This window comes from Palaemon carinicauda, chromosome 31 (genome assembly GCF_036898095.1).
Source record: "Palaemon carinicauda isolate YSFRI2023 chromosome 31, ASM3689809v2, whole genome shotgun sequence".
NCBI lineage: Eukaryota > Metazoa > Arthropoda > Malacostraca > Decapoda > Palaemonidae > Palaemon > Palaemon carinicauda.
Window position 1 is genome coordinate 74,199,370 of NC_090755.1, and position 21,704 is coordinate 74,221,073.

Below are 21,704 nucleotides of genomic sequence, written 5' to 3' on the forward strand. Positions count from 1 at the left end.
AAAGGTAGGTGAGCTTCGCCCTCAGTTGTAGGGATAGTTTGATCCAAAGTTTTCTCCTGTAAAGAGCTGTTCCTCCTGAAGTCTGAAGTTCTATGAAGATAGACCTTAGACGCTCTAGCAGACCTAGAGAGACATCTTCCTTCAGAGGGCAGATTCTCCAGGAGCCCCACCTCTTTGTAGGTAGGACGTCTTTAATGAGAAAGGTTAAATCAGTCTTTAATGAGAAAGGTTAGATCAGAAAGAGATGCAGTTCTCTCACTTAATTTGGCCCTCAGGATAGGGCCACTATTATTATTATTATTATTATTACTTACTAAGCTACAACCCTAGTTGGGAAAGCAGTATGCTATAAGCCCAGGGGCTCCAACAGGGAAAATAGCTCAGTGCGGAAAGGAAAAAAGGAAAATAAAATATTCTAAGAAGAGTAACAACAATAAATATCTCCTATATAAACTATAAAAACTTTAACAAAACAAGAGGAAGAGAAATAAGATAGGAGTGTGTGCTCGAGTGTACCCTCAAGCAAGAGAACTCTAACCCAAGACAGTGAAAGGCCATGGTACAGAGGCTATGGCACTACCCAAGACTAGAGAACAGTGGTTTGATTTTGGAGTGTCCTTCTCCTAGAAGAGCTGCTTACCATAGCTAAAGAGTCTCTTCTACCCTTACCAAGAGGAAAGTGGCACTGAACAATTACAGTGCAGTAACCCCTTGGGTGATGAAGAATTGTTTGGTAATCTGTGTTGTCATGTGTATGAGGATAGAGGAGAATATGTAAAGAATATGCCAGACTATTCAGTGTGTATGTAGGCAAAGGGAAAATGAACCGTAACCAGAGAGGAGGATCCAATGTAGTACTGTCTGGCCAGTCAAAAGACCCCATAACTCTCTAGCGGTAGTATCTCAACGGGTGGCTGGTGCCCTGGCCCACCTACTAACTCTAGTCCCAGAGGCTATAGTGAACCGAAAAAATAACCTTTTAGGTTAGATGGTTGAGGGAACAATCCTCATTGTTCACAGGTGAGGCATAATGTAGGACCTTGTCCAAAGACCATTAGATGGGCTTTAGTGGCATTACGGGCCTAAGCCTGCACATGTTATCGGGAATTTATTAAAGATCCCAATCGTTAGATCCATTTAAAGGGCATATAGAAGAGGTCTAGTCGGGGCTGACTTGCACAGAGATAATGGTCCATGGATCCAAAGATCCCATTAAGTGACCTCTCTCGCAAAGTCGGCCATACCCTTGGTGCTTACTCAAGGGTTTATATGGAGACAAGGCCGAAGAAGTAGCGTTCTCATAGTATTCAAGGATATACTGCCTCCTTCCTCAAAGGCCAACGTGCTGTCGGCCGCCAGACCCTGAATATAGGGGTGGACAGAGAAGGACAGGCAGAAGATCATGAGATTGTTTTCAGGCCCTTTTGCTTTACAAAACAATTTACTTTCCCAAGAAGACTCGTATTGTCTTCTCGTTGACTAGACTTGTATTCTTCTAGGAATTCTATTTTGCCCTTAAGATCCCAGTCTTTTTCCTAACCATTAAGAGCAAGGAATTCGTAAAATGAAGGGATCAGGTGTACTGTGATAAATAGAAGGCAGAAAACTTCTGAACCTCCTGGATAATCCTAGGTGCATAACTAGGACTAGCCTCAGCCTCAGTTCCTTCATTACAGGGAACGGGATGTTCTTGGGCTTTCTGGGAGCCAATAGAGCCCCTCTTCCTTGGAAGGGTCTCAGCATGTAGAGGGCCTTCTGGAGGAAATTTTTATGGGCTGAATAGGAGTTCTAAGTCCATCACTTCTAATGTAGAGACATGATGTCTGTTACCTCCATTAGAGGGTCCTCGTATGGGACTAAATAACGAGATAGTATCTTGATAACGCTCATGATGAAGAGAACGATCTGCAGCTCGGGGACTTGTCCCTTTCTGGGAGGGAATGGGTCTGCTTCCGTGTACCATTCCAACTCTATTGGGTGGAACCCGAGAAGAGCATCCGCTGTCACCTTGCAGATCATATATAAACGAGCTGCTGATAGGCGCCATTCCCTTAAGGAAGGGATGGCTAGCATTCCCTAATGAAATGAGACGTCCCTTATCCTCGACAGTTTTGACGCCTCATTATCGCTTCGATGCTCCAGATCAACCTGAGGAGGTCCAATCTGTGTGGAGAGAGTTTATCCACCCATTACAGGGCTAAAATGGCCTACGGGTCCGTGGCCTTTGGTCATTGTAGGGTAAGTGGAGGGGGAAAGACCATCATTGGTCCTATTAGATCTCTTCGAGCGTTTGATGCGTATCTTCTCCAGCCTCTTAGCTCATCTTAAAGTTGTGCACGTAGCACTGGGTCTGTCATCATCGTGAACTGGAGAGAGTTCGAAACTCCTCCCTGTTAGCGTTATGGAATCCTGACTGATTACCATAGTCTCTTGACAGACCTTGCGATCTCCTTTTACATCCCCAGGGGAAAAGGGGGCGTTAGGGTGACTACAGGTTTCAATGATTTTTTAAAACATTGAAGCCCCTGAGCTGGAGAGAATCGAGATTCTATTATTTGCATCCTCAATGTTCCAGGGCCGGATCATCTCCATGGATGCTCATAGACAGTAATTTCGGGTGCTGCCCACCCCAGCCTGTCGTCCAGGGCCATCGTTGCCTGAACTCTTTCTAGGCTTGGTTTCGCTTGACTGTCTGCTAATTCCGTAAGGATGCTAGGACTGAAACTAGTCCAACGAGAATCTCGTCCAGGATATACGTTATCTTCCATAACTTGGATCCTAGGTAGGAGGGGAGGGGGTGACTGACTGGAAGTTGCTGATAGACATCTTCCAGGTCTGGCTAGATTGTCAACACCCCTTACTGAATAGGGTCCTTATGTTCAGAAGGATTATCATTCTGAACTTGCTGTTCTATTGGAACTTGTTGCGTGGCGCCAAGTCCAGAATGACTCAGAGATTTCTTGAGTCTTTCACGTGAACACTAAACTGCCTTCATTGGAAATTGATGGACTCTACTTTCCTCACCGCTAGTATGCTCTAGAGCTTTAAGGTATACTCTTCTAGGGGGAATTTGAATATAAGAAGAGTTGAGGAAAGGATGGTGGAGGTATCTCCATTTCCATTCTAGTCTCATCTTGGTCAGGCCTTGGACTCCAGTGATCAAAGGTCCGGTGATCCATTAGGAACTTCCCTCCTACCAGAAGCGTCTGTTTGCTTCGCTTGATCTGAAGGTGTATAAATCTGACTGTCTGTGGAACAACGGTCATTGTAACTGTGGGATGCAGTTTATCATCCTAGGGAGAACTAAGAAACCCTTCTGTTCTCCCTAGGATGCAGTTTAACATCCTAGGGAGAACTAAGAAACCCTTCCGTTCTCCTTTCAGGCCATACCTGACTGTTCGCCTATATCAGCTTTTCAGTGTTTCACTGTAATAGAAGATTCCTTTCTATTGTATAAAGCTTAGGATAAGTACGCTGGAAAGAGGAGAGAGACAAACGTGTAAATCCTTCCAGCCAACTGCTGCGGTCTTCCTAATTATTGATTCTAGGGCATCCCCTTTCAAGAAGAGGCCGATGGAAGATTCTAGTCCATAAGGCTAGAGTAGCGCCCTACATCCGGGGAATTAATAATGAGAATCAAGAGGCTGATGAAGCATCAGCGTAAGGAAGAAGAGGGGGGGGGGAGTGTATCCCCCAAATCAGGTAGGTCTCAGCAAGGGGTTGTGCTTAGAAGCATAACGTACTGGAAAACCATTCTATTGTATGGTTATGTACCAAGGATTTCTGTCTGCGATATGGTTCTAAACTGCAGGTGTACAGGGTATTGTATGCCCCTATACAACTGGCCTGTTACCGTCGCGGCTAGTGCTTGGGGGTAAGTTAATTGGCACAGTACTTCAGTACCGATATGGCTAGCAGGTGTTCGACATATCAGTGACTTGTCGGCTGTCAGCGGGTCGCTGACAGACGTCACACCATCCTAGCCAGTATTCAATGTGACTGAGTAGTGGTGGAAACTATACGCATAGTCAGCGGATCTCTGAACCAGAGGAGACTCCTCGGGCTGTCGGCAGACCACTGGGAATCGGCGGGCTGTCAATTGAAGGTATACCAACTCAGCTATTGACTGGGTGGTGACCAAGGGCACACACTGCCGGCTCTTGGCGGCGGAGTCAGATGTGACAGTGAAACAATGACTGCTGTCGTTGATTTCACTACAAGGTGTGGCTTGAATGTGGAGTCTCTGCCCAGTGTTTGTCAGTCGGGGGTTCGAGTCCCGCTCAGACTCACCAATGCCGTTAGTGTCTGCAATCTCAACTTGAGAGGAAGGGTTGGGGGTTTAGACCTTAAAAACCTTTAAAAGGAGCAGTAAATCGGCATTTTTAGTAATGAGAAAGTGAAGTTTTCGGTCCAATTCCCGTAGAGTTTTTGCATTTTACGGGTTCGTAGTTGAACCGCATTTAAGAGATAACTTTCGAAACGAAACCAACCACAGTTCGACAGCTCTAGACTGCCGTCCTGCAGATTGGGGATTTTGGAAATAATATTGCTGGGGGAACCTGCATATATTATGACCGTGAAAATGCTCATCTTTATAACTGTAGAAGACTGCAATGCATCAACTGGTGTCCCTCCTGTAAGGAAGGGAGAACAGAGAGGAGTATTCAATTGATTATCGCATCTATAGGCAATTTGCAAAATTGTCTTTGGACAAAATAGCTTAGGACAGAAAGCTAAAAGAGATAGTGGGAGACACATACCCGTGTATCCCCTGTGAGCCAATGCTGTTACTTCTCAGTCTTAAGAAAATTCCTCCAGCCGGGGAATTCCCTGAAGAAAAGGGGGCTCAAACACCTAGGTGTAAGGAAGTGTACATGCACTGTCCCCTTCTATGCTTAACGCTGTGAGGTAAGGAGGATTGATACACAATCAGAGTATCGAAGGAATGTCATTCTTTCGAAATAGGAGCGGTAACAGCAGAAGCTCGCATCCAAGATATGTTGATTAGAAATTAAAAGACATATATTTGTCTATCCCAACTCATCTATTCGCTGCAACCTCCCTTACAATATTAAATCAGGAAGTTTCCTGAACAGGGGAACTCAGGGATAAGGGCTCTCCCCTTTAGGGGTTAGAGGCGTCACACCACCGGCCCTTTACGAAATTTAATATTGCAGGGTAAATAGAAACTTATTTCAAATCAGAATATTGATGAAATATTATTCCATCAATATAGAATTGGGTTCAGCAAATATCTAGATAGGGACACCCAATATATATTGGAAATAACTACTTGTATAATCTATACGTTAGTTATCCATCTGCCGTATTTACTATACCGCAAATATACTGACTACTGTATAGTCCCATACTGTAGTTCAGCCGGCAGAAAATAAAAGACGTATACTTATGCATCTCAACCAATCTATTTGCTGTGACCTCCCGTACAATATTAATTCAGGGAATTTCTTGATCAGGGAAACTCAGGGATAAGGGCTCTCCCCTATAGGGGTTAGAGGTGTCACACCACCAGCCCTTTACGAAATTCAATATTGCTGGGTAAATGGAAACTGATTTCAAATTAGAATATTGATGAAATATTAATCCATCAATATGTAATTGGGTTCAGCAAATATCTGGGCAGGGATACCCAAGATATATTGGAAATAACTACTAGTATAATATATACGATAGTTTTTCATCTTCTGTATATACTCTACTGCATTTATACTGATTACCTGTATAGACATATACTGTAGTTCAGCCAGCATATTGCCGGATTAGCTAGCTTTTGTCGGAGCATCTAGCAAGCTAGAAAAGAGAGAGAGAGAGAGAAAGCATGGAGTGAAGGCTATCTATTACTGTATATGTATACTGTAATAAAAGATGTAAAAGTCTAATTTTACTGCCTTTCTCCGAAAAGAAGGTTCACTTCCATTTAGCCATTGTACTATTGCCGGCTTACTACTGTAGGCCAGCCTCCGGCAGCATGAGTACAGTCGGCATACTACCTACTGAGTCAGTATCTATCTGTGCCGGTCTACTGCCGGCCAGAACAATGCGCCGACAACAGAAACTGTGGCTAGCAGTTCAAGGGAGAACTGGAGAACCTTGGTGACAAAAGGGGCCTCCCATCCACAGCCGCCAAAGCCGCTGGAAGCCGGCAGTCGCCGACAGCCGTCATGGCCGTTGGCAGACTGCCGACAGCTGATGACTGAGGAGTGGGGGCGGGGTCTGGGCGGCCCCGACAACCCACCTGCAATGGTAAGGTTGCAGGACTCCAGCACAGGAAAGACAATGGCTCGGCCATCGTAAAAGAACAGAGAGGGAAGGGGAAAGGGTCCTATATGAGGTATAGGAGGGACCGGCAATGTTGGCGGATCTAGTTTTGTCCTCCAGCAACTACAACCACCTTTCAAAAGTTGAAACACCCATTTCCAGTCTCACTGAAATCATACTCCTGTTGAAGCACTCAGGTTTGTATAGTTAGGAAAACTAAAAATTACCCGTTAATGAGAAACTGATTTTAATATTGTTACTGATCAGTATTTTATATTGATGATTTCTCATATATAGTTTGTCGTTTCTTCATTTCTTTTCTACACTGGGCTGATTTCCCTGCTAGGGCCTTTGGGTTTGTAGCATCCACCTTTTCCAACAAGAAAAATAATATTTTTCTGTAAGTTAAAGTACTATACATTGAAAGATATTTTTGTTATTAAGGGCTTAAAGCTAGTTATGTTGCCTAAACCTATGTTATACACTATTTTCATATGGCCATCATGTTCCATTTGAAATGTATTAGTTAAAGATGGAAATGGCACTTTACTTGTCTATCATGTCAATCTTTTTTTTTTTTAATATAAATTAGATGAAGTGTAAAGTGTAGACAGGTGTTTGATATTTGGCTTCATTGGAGAATATTTTTTCTAAGGGTTTTGTGAAACGTGTTATTAAATGGGTGAATTGTGAAGTGGACTGTGAGTGAGCTAAGTGAGACCAAGGTTGAAAGGATGATCATGACTAATTTTTTGTACAACATTTAAAGTTTGACATACATATGCATATATACACATGTACAGTATACAGTATACCAAGGCATTTCCCCCAATTTTGGGGGATAGCCAACATCAAATAAATGAAACAAAAAAGGGGACTTCTCCTCTCTACGTTCCTCCCAGCCTGACAAGGGACTCAACCGTGTTGGGCTGGTACTGCTAGGGTGCCACAGCCCACCCTCCCCCCGTTATCCACCACAGATCAGATGAAGCTTCATAACGCTAAATCCCCTACTGCTGCTACCTCCGCGGTCAACCAAGGCACCAGAGGAAGCAGCAGGGCCTACCGGAACTGCGTCGCAATCACTCGCCATTCATTTCTATTTCTATCACGCTCTCTTGCCTCTCTCACATCTATCCTCATATCACCTAGAGCTTCCTTCACTCCATCCATCCACCCATACCTTGGCCTTCCTCTTGTACTTCTCCCATCAACTCTTGCATTCATTACCTTCTTTAGCAGACAGCCATTTTCCATTCTCTCAACATGGCCAAGCCACCTCAACACATTCATATCCACTCTAGCTGCTAACTCGTTTCTTACACCTGTTCTCACCCTCACTACTTAGTTCCTAACCCTATCTACTCGAGATACACCAGCCATACTCCTTAGACACTTCATCTCAAACACATTCAATTTCTGTCTCTCAGTCACTTTCATTCCCCACAACTCCGATCCATACATCACTGTTGGTACAATCACTTTCTCATACAGAACTCTCTTTACATTCATTCCCAACCCTCTATTGTTTACTACTCCCTTAACTGCCCCCAACACTTTGCATCCTTCATTCACTCTCTGACGTACATCTGCTTCCACTCCACCATTTGCTGCAACAACAGACCCCAAGTACTTAAACTGATCCACCTCCTCAAGTAACTCTCCATTTAACATGACATTCAACCTCGCACCGCCTTCCCTTCTCGTAAATCTCATAACCTTACTCTTACCCACATTAACTCTCAACTTCCTTCTTTCACACATCCTTCCAAATTCTGTCACTAATCGGCAAAGCTTTTCTTCTGCGTCCGCAGCCAGTACAGTATCGTCCGCAAACAACAACTGATTTACCTCCCATTCATGGTCATTCTCGTCTACCAGTTTCAATCCTCGTCCCAGCACTCAAGCATTCACCTCTCTCACCACTCCATCAACATACAAGTTAAACAACCACAGAGACATCACACATCCCTGTCTCAGCCCCGACTCTCACCGGAAACCAATCGCTCACTTCATTTCCTACCCTAACACATGCTTTAATACCTTTGTAGAAACTTTTCACTGCTTGCAACAACCTTCCACCAACTCCATATAACCTCATCACATTCCACATTGCTTCCCTATCAACTCTATCATAAGCTTTCTTCAGATCCATAAATGCAACATACACCTTCCTACCTTTTGCTAAACATTCCTCGCATATCTGCCTAACTGTAAAAATCTGATTCATACAACCCCTACCTCTTCTAAAACCGCCCTGTACTTCTAAGATTGCATTCTCTGTTTTATCCTTAATTCCTATTAATTATTACTTAACCATACACTTTTCCAACTGCACTCAAGAAACTAATACCCCTTGAATTACAACACTCATGCACATCTCCCTTACCCTTATATAGTGATACAATACACGCACAAACCCAATCTACTGGTACCCTTGACAAAACAAAACACATATTAAACAATCTCACCAACCATTCAAACACACTCACACCCCCTTCCTTTAACATCTCAGCTCTCACACCATCCATACCAGATGCTTTTCCTACTCGTTTCATCTAGTGCTCTCCTCACTTCATCTATTGTAATCTCTCTCTCATTCTCATCTCCCATCACCAGCACCTCAACACCCGCAACAGCAATTATATCTGCCTCCCTATTATCCTCGACATTAAGTAAACTTTCAAAATGTTCCGCCCACCTTTTCCTTGCCGCCTCTCCTTTTAACAACCTTCCATTTCCATCTTTCACTGTCTCTTCATATATATATATATATATATATATATATATATATATATATATATATATATATATATATATATATATATATATATATATATATATATATATATATATATATATATATATATATATACACACACACATATACATATACATACACACACGCACACACACACACACACACACACATATATATATATATATATATATATATATATATATATATATATATATATATATATATATATATATATATATATATATATATATATATATATATATATATATATATATATATACACACACACATATACATATACATACACACACACACACACATATATATATATATATATATATATATATATATATATATATATATATATATATATATATATATATATATATATATATATATATATATATATATATATATTGGTATATGTAGATTATTTATAATTTTAGGATTTCAAAGCTTGTGACAGGTAATGGATTATCAAAATATGATAATCAGAACATGTTTCAAATGTAATGCTGTCAAGTATATAGCTACTTATTGTAATAAGAAGAATAATTTTGTTTATACATAAATGAACATCATTACAGATTATTTCTTTTTAATTATAAGAGAAGCAAATATTTAGTTCTGTGGAAATGAATTGTTTCAAGTACCTGTATGCCCTTTTCCCCATTACTGTATTGAAGTTTAAAGATACTTTTGCAGGTATGAAAATTAACCAAGAACTATGTACCCAAGTTCAAAACTTTCACTGATGTCTTTGGAACTAGAAGAAAATGTGTAGTACATATCTTTATAAACAAATATACTATATAGGATTAAATGCTGTACAGTTTGAGGCTTGTTCTGTTATAATTATCTATATTTTACTACAAAGAATTTCACATATTCCTGAAAATATATAACTATCCTTATGTCCTTTGTAATGTCTCTATTCCTTGTTAATATATTAAATTACATGGATTACATTGTTATCATATAAACACTAAAATGTGACACTTCAAGTTAGGTCTTTGCATTGTGTTTATATGAGGGCTTGAAAGGAAAACTGGGTACTCTCAACAGCTGGTGCGATGCCTCGGCCAGCTGTATATCAACCCCTTCGACCAGGAGTTAGTATCATTCAGAGCGTTCCTATTGGTGCTACAGTAACTCCTTCTGGATATGCTACCTATAATCATGGTGTGTTTTTAAATTTTTTCATTTCTTTTTCCCACATAGAAAGCTCGGTACCATTTTGTTTTTTCCTGATTTTTCACAAATGTTCTGGAGCCCACAATGCAATAAAAAGCTGCATTTGCCTTTACCTCCCTCCCCGCAACCATTTGGTTTTAAAGATACAATCTGCTTTTTTATCGGAAGGTATAATAGAAGAATAGTTACGCCACTTCCTGTTTATGATATATTTGAGTATGTAATTAGATGTTTGTATCTATGATGGCTTGGTAGAGCAATATCAAAGATGTCAAGAAATATGAATTAGTGAATTTTTTAACTTTTTAAAAATATTAAATATGATGTTCAAGGGAAAGTAATTGTATCAAAGTTCAACACTTCTTTTTAATTTCATAGTGGTTATATCACTAAAAAAATTCTCTCATATATGATTAAAGTTGATGCTGTGCATATGTTTTAAGCTTTCCTCACCTAGAAATTATTGCTATTTAAACTGTTCATGTGTCAAAGTGCAAAAATTTAGTTAGCATGAACGGAAACATTTCAGCAATGTATTTCAGGTATTTTAGCAAGATTATTTGATTAAAACTTACTTACAGAGGTAGATAATTGAAATTAGTTCATCAACATTAAAGAATAGTGTTATTTTATTGAAAGAAAGATAAACTTGGTTTCTTTCACCAGTAAGTTTAACTTCCCTTTGTTGTTATGGTTGTATTAAGTTGTAAGATTGCTCTTTGCTTTCTTTAAATTTATTGTACTGTACATAGTATCTTAATTTTCTTTTTGGCAAGTCTGTCACAATTCAGTCAGGGGATTGTGCTATCAGTGCACTTTATGGGTTGCACTGTAAGCATTTAATTTTAGGGTCTTTGCAGCATCCCTTCATCCTCTAGGTACACCTACTTTTAAGCCTACTATTTTACATGTAGTCCTGCTTTTACTTGTCAGTGCAACTGCAGAATTATCCTTTAGTAGGACCTGAGCCCTTTCCATCCACAACACTGGGCCATGTGCTACAAATTTCTAATTCCAGTTCATAAATCTAAGAAGAGTCCCAGCCACTATTTTATGTACTTCAGTTGTAAAGTAGTTGCTAATAAGTAACAGCCCCGAGTTTCCTCTTTGAAATTCTAGTGTTTATCTTTCTCCAACATCAACACTGCTTCTGCAAAAACCTGTATGGTTTGTTGTCTATTAAAATATGACTGTGTGGTCAGTGAGAGAACTTGCCTGGCTGGAATTAGTGAAACAATTTCTCGGAGGCAGATAGTAGTCCGGGAGGATATTATCCACACCTTAAACTTCTTTGTTCATTGTCAGTGGAGTAAGCTCCTATGGAGATGGCAGACATTTGTATTATGAAGGAATTGTCATGTTTACACAAAGTACAAAAAAATTGAAACATGGCCTGAAATTACCATGAACCCAGTCTGGGTTCTAGTCTAACATGAAGTGAACTAACTAGTTGGCAGCTCATAATTAGTTAATAAATAAATATAAAGAAAAAAGTAAAGACATGCTCTTATTTGGATTCTTGGTTCTAGTTGAATGAAAGCAGCATTACTTGAGGAAATATATACCCTCTAAATTAGTTGTCTAAGTATCCCAAACTCATATCAAGTTATTTTAAATGTATATAACATATATCCTGCATTCTTTGTAGTTGAAATTTGTTATTTTCCATTGATTTCTGATATTGAGGTATCAGCTAACTTAAACAAAACACACACTTTCTCTCTATCTCTTGAATGGTTAATTTTACATATACTGTAGTGAACAACACATTAGTAACACATTCTTTTGTGGGAAGTTTTGTTAGTGTTCTTAATAAAGTTAATAATTTTGACACTGGGACTTATATGCCTAGTGTGAGGTGGAAACTGTAGACATGATTAAAAGTTTTTTCTTCATGAGAAAATTTCCTAGGCTTTTATACACGTTTTAGGAATTCTGTGGAATATTTGTAGGTAAAATCCTTCCCTATTAAGTTAGTATGTTGTGTATACTACGTTTGGAGTGAACATCCACAGTTTAAAAACCCCCATTGCTTACACTGTTTTTGTTCTACTCTCTTTAAGAAGTATCTATCCCATTATATAATTTAATCTAAGTTGAAGGCAAATTGAAAAGCAGCCATATTTTGTTGCACTTTGAAGAACTAGTGCTATCTTTGGAATGAGAAGTCAACTAGGGCTTTCAGAATATTTGCGAAATGCACTTATACATTGTGATACCAAGTTTGCTAGCTTATATGTTTGCATCCTGATTTATTGTAGTTTACCAGAAGTGTATAGCACCATGAATTTATGACTTGTTTATGTATGATTCATGTGGTTTTTGCTCTTATCCTATTTTTATGCAGTGCACAGGATTCCCTTCCTTCAGTTACAAAGAGTATGGTAATGATGAATCTGATGTATCTGCTTGATTGATTGGATTATCATTTGGATTACGTAATGCACAGTTATGCCATTATAGATGTAACAATGTATTGTATTGATGTGCTTGCTCAACCTACCCTGTTATTGTACTTCAGTAAGCATGCAGTTATGTACTGTAGTTGATGATCTGTATTGTGATAATTTTGTAACTTGATAATGCTTCTTTGAATGTAATTATTTTTCTATATGTTCATTTAGGGCATTACATTGAAGTGAAAACTATGAATATTGTTGTATTTTCTATAAACATTTTGCACTGCCCAATATAGTTACTTTTAGTGTTGTAGGAAGGTTCTAAATATGAATTTACTACACCCCATTAGTATCTGTAGAATTTCAATTCATTATTTTAAACAAATTCTTTAGTTTTATTTGCCTATTATTGTAATTTATAGCTTCTTTGTATTGCAGGGAAAAAGTAAAGGTTAAAGGTAGAGTATAATTTATTGCCATATAATGATATATTTTTCAAATAATTTATAAGTTGAATGTTGCAAAAAGATTCTTGTTTGAGGTTAGTTGTATGGTTGAGGAACACATGGAATAGGACTGTAGTATAAGCTTTGTTTGTATCAGTAAATTTTGTGCTCAATCTTTCCCTAACAAACAACCATTAAAATTAAATTATAACATTTTATTTTCAACTGTTAATGTTTTTAGTTGTGCATAATGCAAACTATCATTTTACCAAAGATTTCTAACTTGGCGCTCAATGGAATTTGGTGACAGGCACTTGGAAGATAGTGAGGGATGCCCTAAAGAGAGGTCAGATCAGCCTTTAATGGCAGTAATTTAAAAATTGTTGACTTTGGTTCTCATAATTTTTGATGGCTGTTTTCTCATGTTCCTAGTTTGCTGTTAACATGTTCTTTACATCAGATCAATCCAAGTGAAAAGGTTATTGTCTTTGAACGGCAAATTTAATTCAAATCTCGGTGATTTGAATACACTTGCTATTCCTCTATATTGCTATGGTCTCAGTGTTCTCTGTATAGATCTTACATCCTTGAAAACCAGTAAGTTTTGTGGCCTGAATTGTAGTCCTCCATCTATTTTTATTTTTTGTTAATTTGAGAAAATTTGTTCTTGTTTTCGGTTGTCATTTTTGTTGTCGCTTTTTGCTTGTTAGTTCATCCTAAATCAAAATTGTCGCTTGAAGTTTTCAAACTGCAGTCATATTACCTTTAACTTCTAGTTTCAGAGAAGCGTTTGAAATATTACAGTACTGGACTCTACAATTTTTAACACTTAACACACGAGTTCTTTATGAATGGCAGGTCCCATCCCTTTTGTATCGACTATTTGGTTCCCTTAACTCTTGGACATTTACTCGTTGAATATCCCAGTTTTGGGGCTATCTGAGAACGATTCTTCTCTAAAGCTTGAACTGAGGATTGCAGGTACATCCTGAACAAAATTCTTGGAGGTGACATTTTATATGATGCCTTAGGCATTTTTAAGTTCATAATAGAAGCTGGTCTTCTTACTCATTTTTAGATGGTATATGAAAATTTAAATTTTAATCATCAATTAATTGTTGTTATTAATCATAATCCCATCAGCATCAGCAATCATTTATTCATTATAACTCTGAATAAAACTTCTTTCAGTATGACCTCCAAATTTGTTGGCGTATGTTTTCCTCTATATATTACTGAAGTGTAATCATAGTATTTTTACTACAAAGAACTTTCTGTTGTCAGTTAATATCTTCAAGGTATTGACAGCTTCACAAGGCTTAATTTTCCAGCTTCATGCTGTACACGTTGCATTAAAATTCCTCTATAGTACTGGTTTAAACCCTAAATAGTTTGCTGTTGGTTTTGCAGTATCTGCTCCCATCCCATTTATGTTACCCTCCTGTTGCTGACATCTTGCATACTATTTTTATCATTTTTTATCACTTTTGAGTGGCAGTCAATGGACAGAAATATCCTACAGACCAGTCCTTTACAGTAGTTATATGCTTAGCACCCTAGCCCCATCTCCAACAAAATTAGGACTAGGGAAGGTCAGGCATTGGCTGCAGATTACTCAGCAGACCCCTTCTAGCTAACAGGGATGGGGAGGTTGTGAACACTACTGAAAACTTCCGGGCTGAGAGCTGGGTTTGAACCTCCGAGCCATGAATTGTGAATGGGAAGGTTCATCCTCTAGGGTACCTCAACTTTTTACCCTCCATTTTGCCTTTCCCAGTGATTTTTGTTTCACGTTCTTAAAGTACTGTTTGTCAAGTCTGAACTGATTAGGGCTTCTCTACTGTAGTTACTACATTTTGTAAGTCTCATCTTAAGCCCACAACTTTCCTTGCTTGGTATATTGCTCTTATATTTAGTCTTAAATATTGTTTAATGAACTAACTCTTTGGTCCCGTTTACATCATCTGTGCTGTTAGTGTTGTGTTTCACATGACCTTGTAATTCCTGTTGGCCGTCTTCTTGAAAACAGTAATGTTCAGTATGCTGAACTACATTGTTTTGTTCTTTTTCGCTACTTACTAGTACTGTATTTTTATTCTCTTTCCTGTACGTCTAGTTTTTCTTGACCCATATATCAGTGAGAAAAGGAAGTTCTGCCATCTTGTTTTTGGTCTGGATTTATGGATTTTGGCTATTTAGTCTCTGGGCACCACCTCTTGTTTTGGTTCTGGGCAAGGGAACAAACAAGCTATACTGTACGTGCTTCAGGCGAGATTTTTCTTTAGGGCATTATTACTTTAAAAACCACTTGGACAACCCGTGAATAAATATAAAGGTTGAAAATACAGTTAGAATGTAGAAACAAGATAAATTACTTTCAATACGTATGCCCACCACTTTAACACTGAAATCGTTATTTGTTCCGCTGCCCAGTAACTCCCTTTCCCTCGGAAATCACAAAGACTTTAGAAAAATGGAGCCTGAAGAAGGCACCACATAATCAGGCTCAGGGAAGTGCAAACTAGCGCCATAAATCAATTCCACCAAACTGTTATAAAAAGCAAAAACACTGGCCTGGATTGTAATAATTTAAACTTGTGCATTAATGTACTGTATGATTATTGCCTCCCTTGGTCAATTCCTGAAAAAAGGACATCTGAGAAATGTCTTCAGTTTGGCAGTTTACTGTAGTTCAGATGCACTATAAAAAAGTTCTACCGTTCATTCTCACCTTAAGAACAATTCCTATCAAAAAGGTCTCCTACCATTTTTGGTTTTGTGTTATTTACTGTCTCTAATGGCCAAGACAGACTATCAAAAAGGTCTCCTACCATTTCTGGTTTTGTGTTATTTACTGTCTCTAATGGCCAAGACAGACTATCAAAAAGGTCTCCTACCATTTCTGGTTTTGTGTTATTTACTGTCTCTAATGGCCAAGACAGACTATCAAAAAGGTCTCCTACCATTTCTGGTTTTGTGTTATTTACTGTCTCTAATGGCCAAGACAGACTATCAAAAAGGTCTCCTACCATTTCTGGTTTTGTGTTATTTACTTTCTCTAATGGCCAAGACAGACTATCAAAAAGGTCTCCTACCATTTCTGGTTTTGTGTTATTTACTGTCTCTAATGGCCAAGACAGACTATCAAAAAGGTCTCCTACCATTTCTGGTTTTGTGTTATTTACTCTAATGGCCAAGACAGACTTTAAACCAGTTGCAAGTTTATTGGAAGTTACCACAAAGTTTTCTACTGAGTGTAGGGTTTTGCACAAACCTGAAATTAAAGGACATCTATGAGATCATTTTATCAAGTTAAATGATGAAAAAATATAATTTGTTAGTACAGTACCCATTTAAAGATTTAGTGTTACACCGCGATATGGTGAGGAATTATTGTAAATATGCTGAAGGTAATCATATATTCCCTATTTTGGCTTTTGCAAGGGACTTGGAGTATGTGATGCCCTTACAATTTCTAGTCTTTATAGAAATCCCTTGATTGGATCAGAAAATTTGTATGATGTAGCCTTGATCTTAAAGCTGCCTTTGACAGTGTTAATCATGAGGCTATTGGTTTTTTAAGTAGATGGATATAGCGGAGTCTTTTCATAGCATATGCAGATGATCTCACTCACTCTTGCAATTCCATACCCTGAAAATATGTGGTTGCTGAATCCCTCAACAGAGATCTAGTGAAAATTTGCATATTTTGCAGATTATGGGATAAAGTTGAATCCTAACAAAACTCAAAAGTATAATTATAAGAAGGTCAAGGACAGTGCCTCCTCAACATCCAGATCTTTTCATTGATATATCTAACTTTTTTTAAAATTCTAGTTGTGATTCTTTCTTTCAAATTTATTATTGAGAGCACAACTGATGTTTCCTCATTCGCATCAAAATTGACTTAATAAGATTTTTGGTAATTACTGAAAAGTTAGTTCTTAGTGTTCTTGAAGTTGTATTACAACGGTGACCAGACTGTGGAATGATATTCCTAATCTGGTAGTTTAATCTGTGGAACTTCAGAAGTTGAAATTTGCTGCAAATGCCTTCCTGTTGAACAGGTTGATGTAAGTCACTTTTCATAGTTCATATGCAAGGTTGAATGTTATGTTGAATGGAGAGTTACTTGAGGAGGTCGATCAGTTTAAGTACTTGGGGTCTGTTGTTGCAGCAAATGGTGGAGTGGAAGCAGATGTACATCAGAGAGTGAATGAAAGGTGCAAAGTGTTGGGGGCAGTTAATGGAGTAGTAAAAAATAGAGGGTTGGGCATGAATGTAAGGGGAGTTCTATATGAGAAAGTGATCGTACCAACTGTGATGTATGGATCGGAGTTGTGGTGAATGAAAGTGACTGAGAGACAGAAATTGAATGTGTTTGAGATGAAGTGTCTAAGGAGTATGGCTGGTGTATCTCTAGTAGATAGGGTTAGGAACGAAGTGGTGAGGGTGAGAACGGGTGTAAGAAATGAGTTAGCAGCTAGAGTGGATGTGTATGTGTTGAGGTGGTTTAGCCATGTTGAGAGAATGGAAAATGGCTGTCTGCTAAAGAAGGTGATAAATGCAAGAGTTGATGGGAGAAGTACAAGAGGAAGGCCAAAGTTTGGGTGGATGGATGGAGTGAAGAAAGCTCTGGGTGATAGGAGGATAGATGTGAGAGAGGCAAGAGAGCGTGCTAGAAATAGGAATGAAAGGCGAGCAATTGTGATGCAGTTCCGGTAGGCCCTGCTGCTTCCTCTGGTGCTTTAGATGACCGTGGAGGTAGCAGCAGTAGGGGATTCAGCGTTATGAAGCTTCATCTGTGGTGGATAACGGGGGAGGGTGGGCTGTGGCACCCTAGCAGTACCAGTCGAACTCGGTTGAGTCCCTTGTCAGGCTGGGAGGAACGTAGAGAGGAGAGGTCCCCTTTTTTGTTTAATTTGTTTGATGTCGGCTACCCCCCAAAATTGGGGGAAGTGCCTTGGTATATGTATGTATGTAAATATCACATCCATTTATTATTACTGATCTTAATATGTTATCTATTTTTATTAGTTACATCTCGACTTCATTTCCTCACTGGGGTTCTTTCCCTGGTGGAGCCCTTTGGTGGGAGTAGCATTCTACTTTTTCAATTGGGTTATAGCTTTGCTAGTAATAATGATAATTATAGCAAAAAAATTTTCCTATGCCCTATCAGAGCTCTTTCAGATTAATTTTTATCACTCTCGAAAAGTAAATGTCCAGTTCTGTTACCCAAATTAGAAGTATACAGTAGCCCTTTGGTTTTAGTAAGTTCTCATGAGTACCCAATACTCGTGTTGAAAGGGAAAACTTCACTTCCGCTAAATTACTGAGTGGAAGGGTCATGTGTTGGCTGTAATTATCATAGTCAATTATTATTTGTCTACCCTGTAATGATAATACTGTACTTTTAATGTATCATTTCCATGATTTTTTACCCTTATTTTTTTCTTTTTAAAAAAGAAAAGAAAATAGATTATGAAGATTTTTTAAATTCGTCAAAAGTTGTTTACAGGTTATATTGAGTATGTACTTTTTAACCAATTTTTTTTTTTTTTTTTTCGTAACTTAACATCATCTTGTCAATACTGCTTTTTAGTATAAGTTTGTATTTTAATGATTTATGTAACATTTAAACCTTTAACCATCTTCTCTATTACAGCAATATTTGAATGCTAGTATAGTAGGCTAAAAATTTCAAAATAACTAGTACAACTGTGGAATGACTGTGAAGATTAGGGAAAGAAAAATAAACCTTACATGATTGTTTCCAGAATATGCCTGCTAAAATTAGAATGCACCTTTAGTAAGGTTAATTGCACATAATTTCACAAAAACATATTAACCATTACCTCACTTTTTAGTCTTGTAAAGAATATATAATTACTAATGAAATACAGTATTACTTTAGTGCATAAACCATCAATTCTTTAGAAATTGGTGATAAATGCTGATTTTCTTTGAAACATAGCAAGTATATAAATATAATTTTTATTTATTAGTTTTCTGAGGCAATCACTGATTTTTCCTTTCTACCTGCAGCTGCACCAACGGCTATTGTGACTACGGTTGTTCCCTTAGGTTCTCAGTCGACACACATGATATGTCCTCATTGCCATGCAGAAATAGATACGGCTACTAAAACTTCTCCTTCAATGGTTGCATGGTTGTCTGGTTTCATCATCTGTATTTTAGGGTATGTTAAATTTAGTTTTCATGACTAAACATTATAAAATTCTTGAATATCAGAATTGAATGGAATTGTCAATTATTAATATTCATTCACTGAAAATGTGGAAAATTTCCATCTGTCTTGTAACGAGAATTCCTTCACGATTAAAAACTATCGTCTGTTAATATGAGTATGACTTCAATAAAGCTGGAATGACCTTTTAAACTTTTTGAGGCAAAGACAGCCGCAGTACAGTATGGACATACTTCTTAGCAGCCTTGCATGTTGGCTGTTTAATCTTTACTTTTTTCCCTTTCACAGTGTTTGTGTTTGGAAGGGATTCCACCAGCAAACATGTGGCTAAGGCTTGGCTGAAATTTTGGGTATTACATGAATACATACTTACTTACTTCACTTACTTTGACGCCTGCTTTTCTGGTCCCATACAGCAGGGAAACTCCACTCTACAGAACTTCCACTGTAGTTATATCTTGTTCGTTCAGAGTATTCAAAGTTTCATATCACGTATTGCTCATTTACTGTTGAATCATCACTGTCATATGTCTCGTGTAATAAGAAAGTCTTTAGTTTCCTCTTGAAAGCCTTAATGTCTTCAATCATTTGGACGTCTCGTGGGAGCTTATTGTATAGTCACGGGGTCGCATATTAAAAGGCTCTGGAGCCTACAGTAGACATTTATCTAGGTTCCAATAGTTTGAAACCATCTGTAACTATTCTCATGTCGACACGATTTGTTGGCTGCGCTCTATGTAGCAATTCTAAGAATTTTGGACGACCGGTTCTGATAACTTGGCTGGTTATTGTACATATTTTAAATTCAGTTCTCGCTTCAATCGGCAGCCAGTGTAAATCAATTAGTATAGGGGGATGCTTTCTCTAGGTGGGACACCTTTTATCAGTCTTGCTCCTCTGTTTATTATGTTTTGTAATTTCTTGAGTTTTACTTTTGGTAAATTGTAATAAACGGATTTTGAGCGAAGCGAAAAATCTATTTTTGAGTGAGATGGCCATTTCGTCCTGATGGAAGTTCCTATAAGTAGCTTCCCAAGGGATATATGTAGTACAGTGATGTTCCCAGAGAATTTTACCTTTAGGTCTCCAGAATTCTAACTCTTGGCGCGAATATCCTTAAATTTTCTCTCAAGGATATCGCATAATATCAGAGGACGTATTCTTGACAAGCCACATAGCAATCTGCACCCCTAAAAGCATTTACGCTTCGAGGAGGAAAGTGGCAGAATTAGAAGGGGAGCCGTATCAAGGTTACCCTAGTTCCCATACTACTATTGAGTATCACAACAGCGCCATATCCAAGATGGTGGACATTCCTTGTAGCATTGAGCATGGTGCTACAGATACAGTACTTCGGGAGGGATACTGTGAAGATCTTTTCTTTTAGAAAAGAACGGTGGGTCCATCAGGACGACATGGCCATCTCACCCAAAATTAGATTTTTCGCTTCGCTCAAAATCCGTTTTTTGGGCTCAAGCCATGTCGTCCTGATGGAAGCATACCAGAGCATTAATGTATCTGTGGATTTTCATCAGTTCCATAACCTTGGGACAACATTTCTATGTTCATTTGGACCATTTGAGACAAATGACGTTACCGTTATCCGTCATCATCACTAATCATAAACGATGTTAGTGCTTCCTGCCCCCTACAGGGAAGAGTCATTCTAGACAGTAGAAAAGGGGCCTTAAGGTTAGCATATATTGTATGAACAAACATAAGTATACACTGAATATACAAACAGTCTCATAGTTTGTATATATGGCCGAATAAGTATCAGTGTACCTTATATCCATTATTTGCGAGCATACAATGATATGAAGAATACTTGCCTCAGTACAGTAGTTCTCCTTCGGGCGAACTTTCCTCCCCTGTGGAGGATTTATCTGTTGACCTTAACCAGTCTCCCCTCAGGCGGAGTCTGTTGTACGTTCCTCTCCGGAGGTTCATAGAGTGAAGGGATGAGTAACCCCTCTCTCCCCCGGGCGTTCTCCTCAGGCTGTGACGAGACGTCTTTTTGAACCTGCTGGTTCTCCTCACGTTGACCCTTCGGGGTCTCGTGACGATCACCCTTTGGGCTGGCGTGATCGTGAGCCTTCGGGCTCTTGTCATGTTGATCCTGTGGGCTCTCATGACAGCAGGAGTCCTTCGAGTCTCTGTCGCGCTGAACCTTCGGACTCTCGCGACTTGAAACCTTTGGGTTTCTCTTACGCTGAACCCTCGGGTTCTCGTAACAATGGTAACGTTGAACCTCCGGGATCTATTACCGTCAGTCACGTTGATCCTTCAGGATCTCGTGATAGAGGAACCTCGATTCCTCGTTATGCTGATCCTTCGGGGTCTCGTAACCTGAGTAACGCTGAACCCTTGGGCTCTTGTAACTCTAGTCGCGCTAACACTTTGGTGTATCGTGA

General features: G+C 38.8%; 1 protein-coding gene across 3 annotated transcripts in view; it reads left to right on the forward strand.

Moving 5' to 3' along the window:
* LOC137624546 (LITAF domain-containing protein-like) overlaps positions 1-21,704 on the forward strand; it is a 59,708-nt gene that overhangs the window by 25,097 nt on the left and 12,907 nt on the right. For all 3 annotated transcript variants that reach the window (XM_068355433.1, XM_068355432.1, XM_068355431.1), the window contains exon 3: positions 19,128-19,281. In XM_068355433.1, coding sequence (XP_068211534.1) covers positions 19,128-19,281 — 154 coding nt within the window. The remainder of the gene's footprint in view (positions 1-19,127; positions 19,282-21,704) is intronic.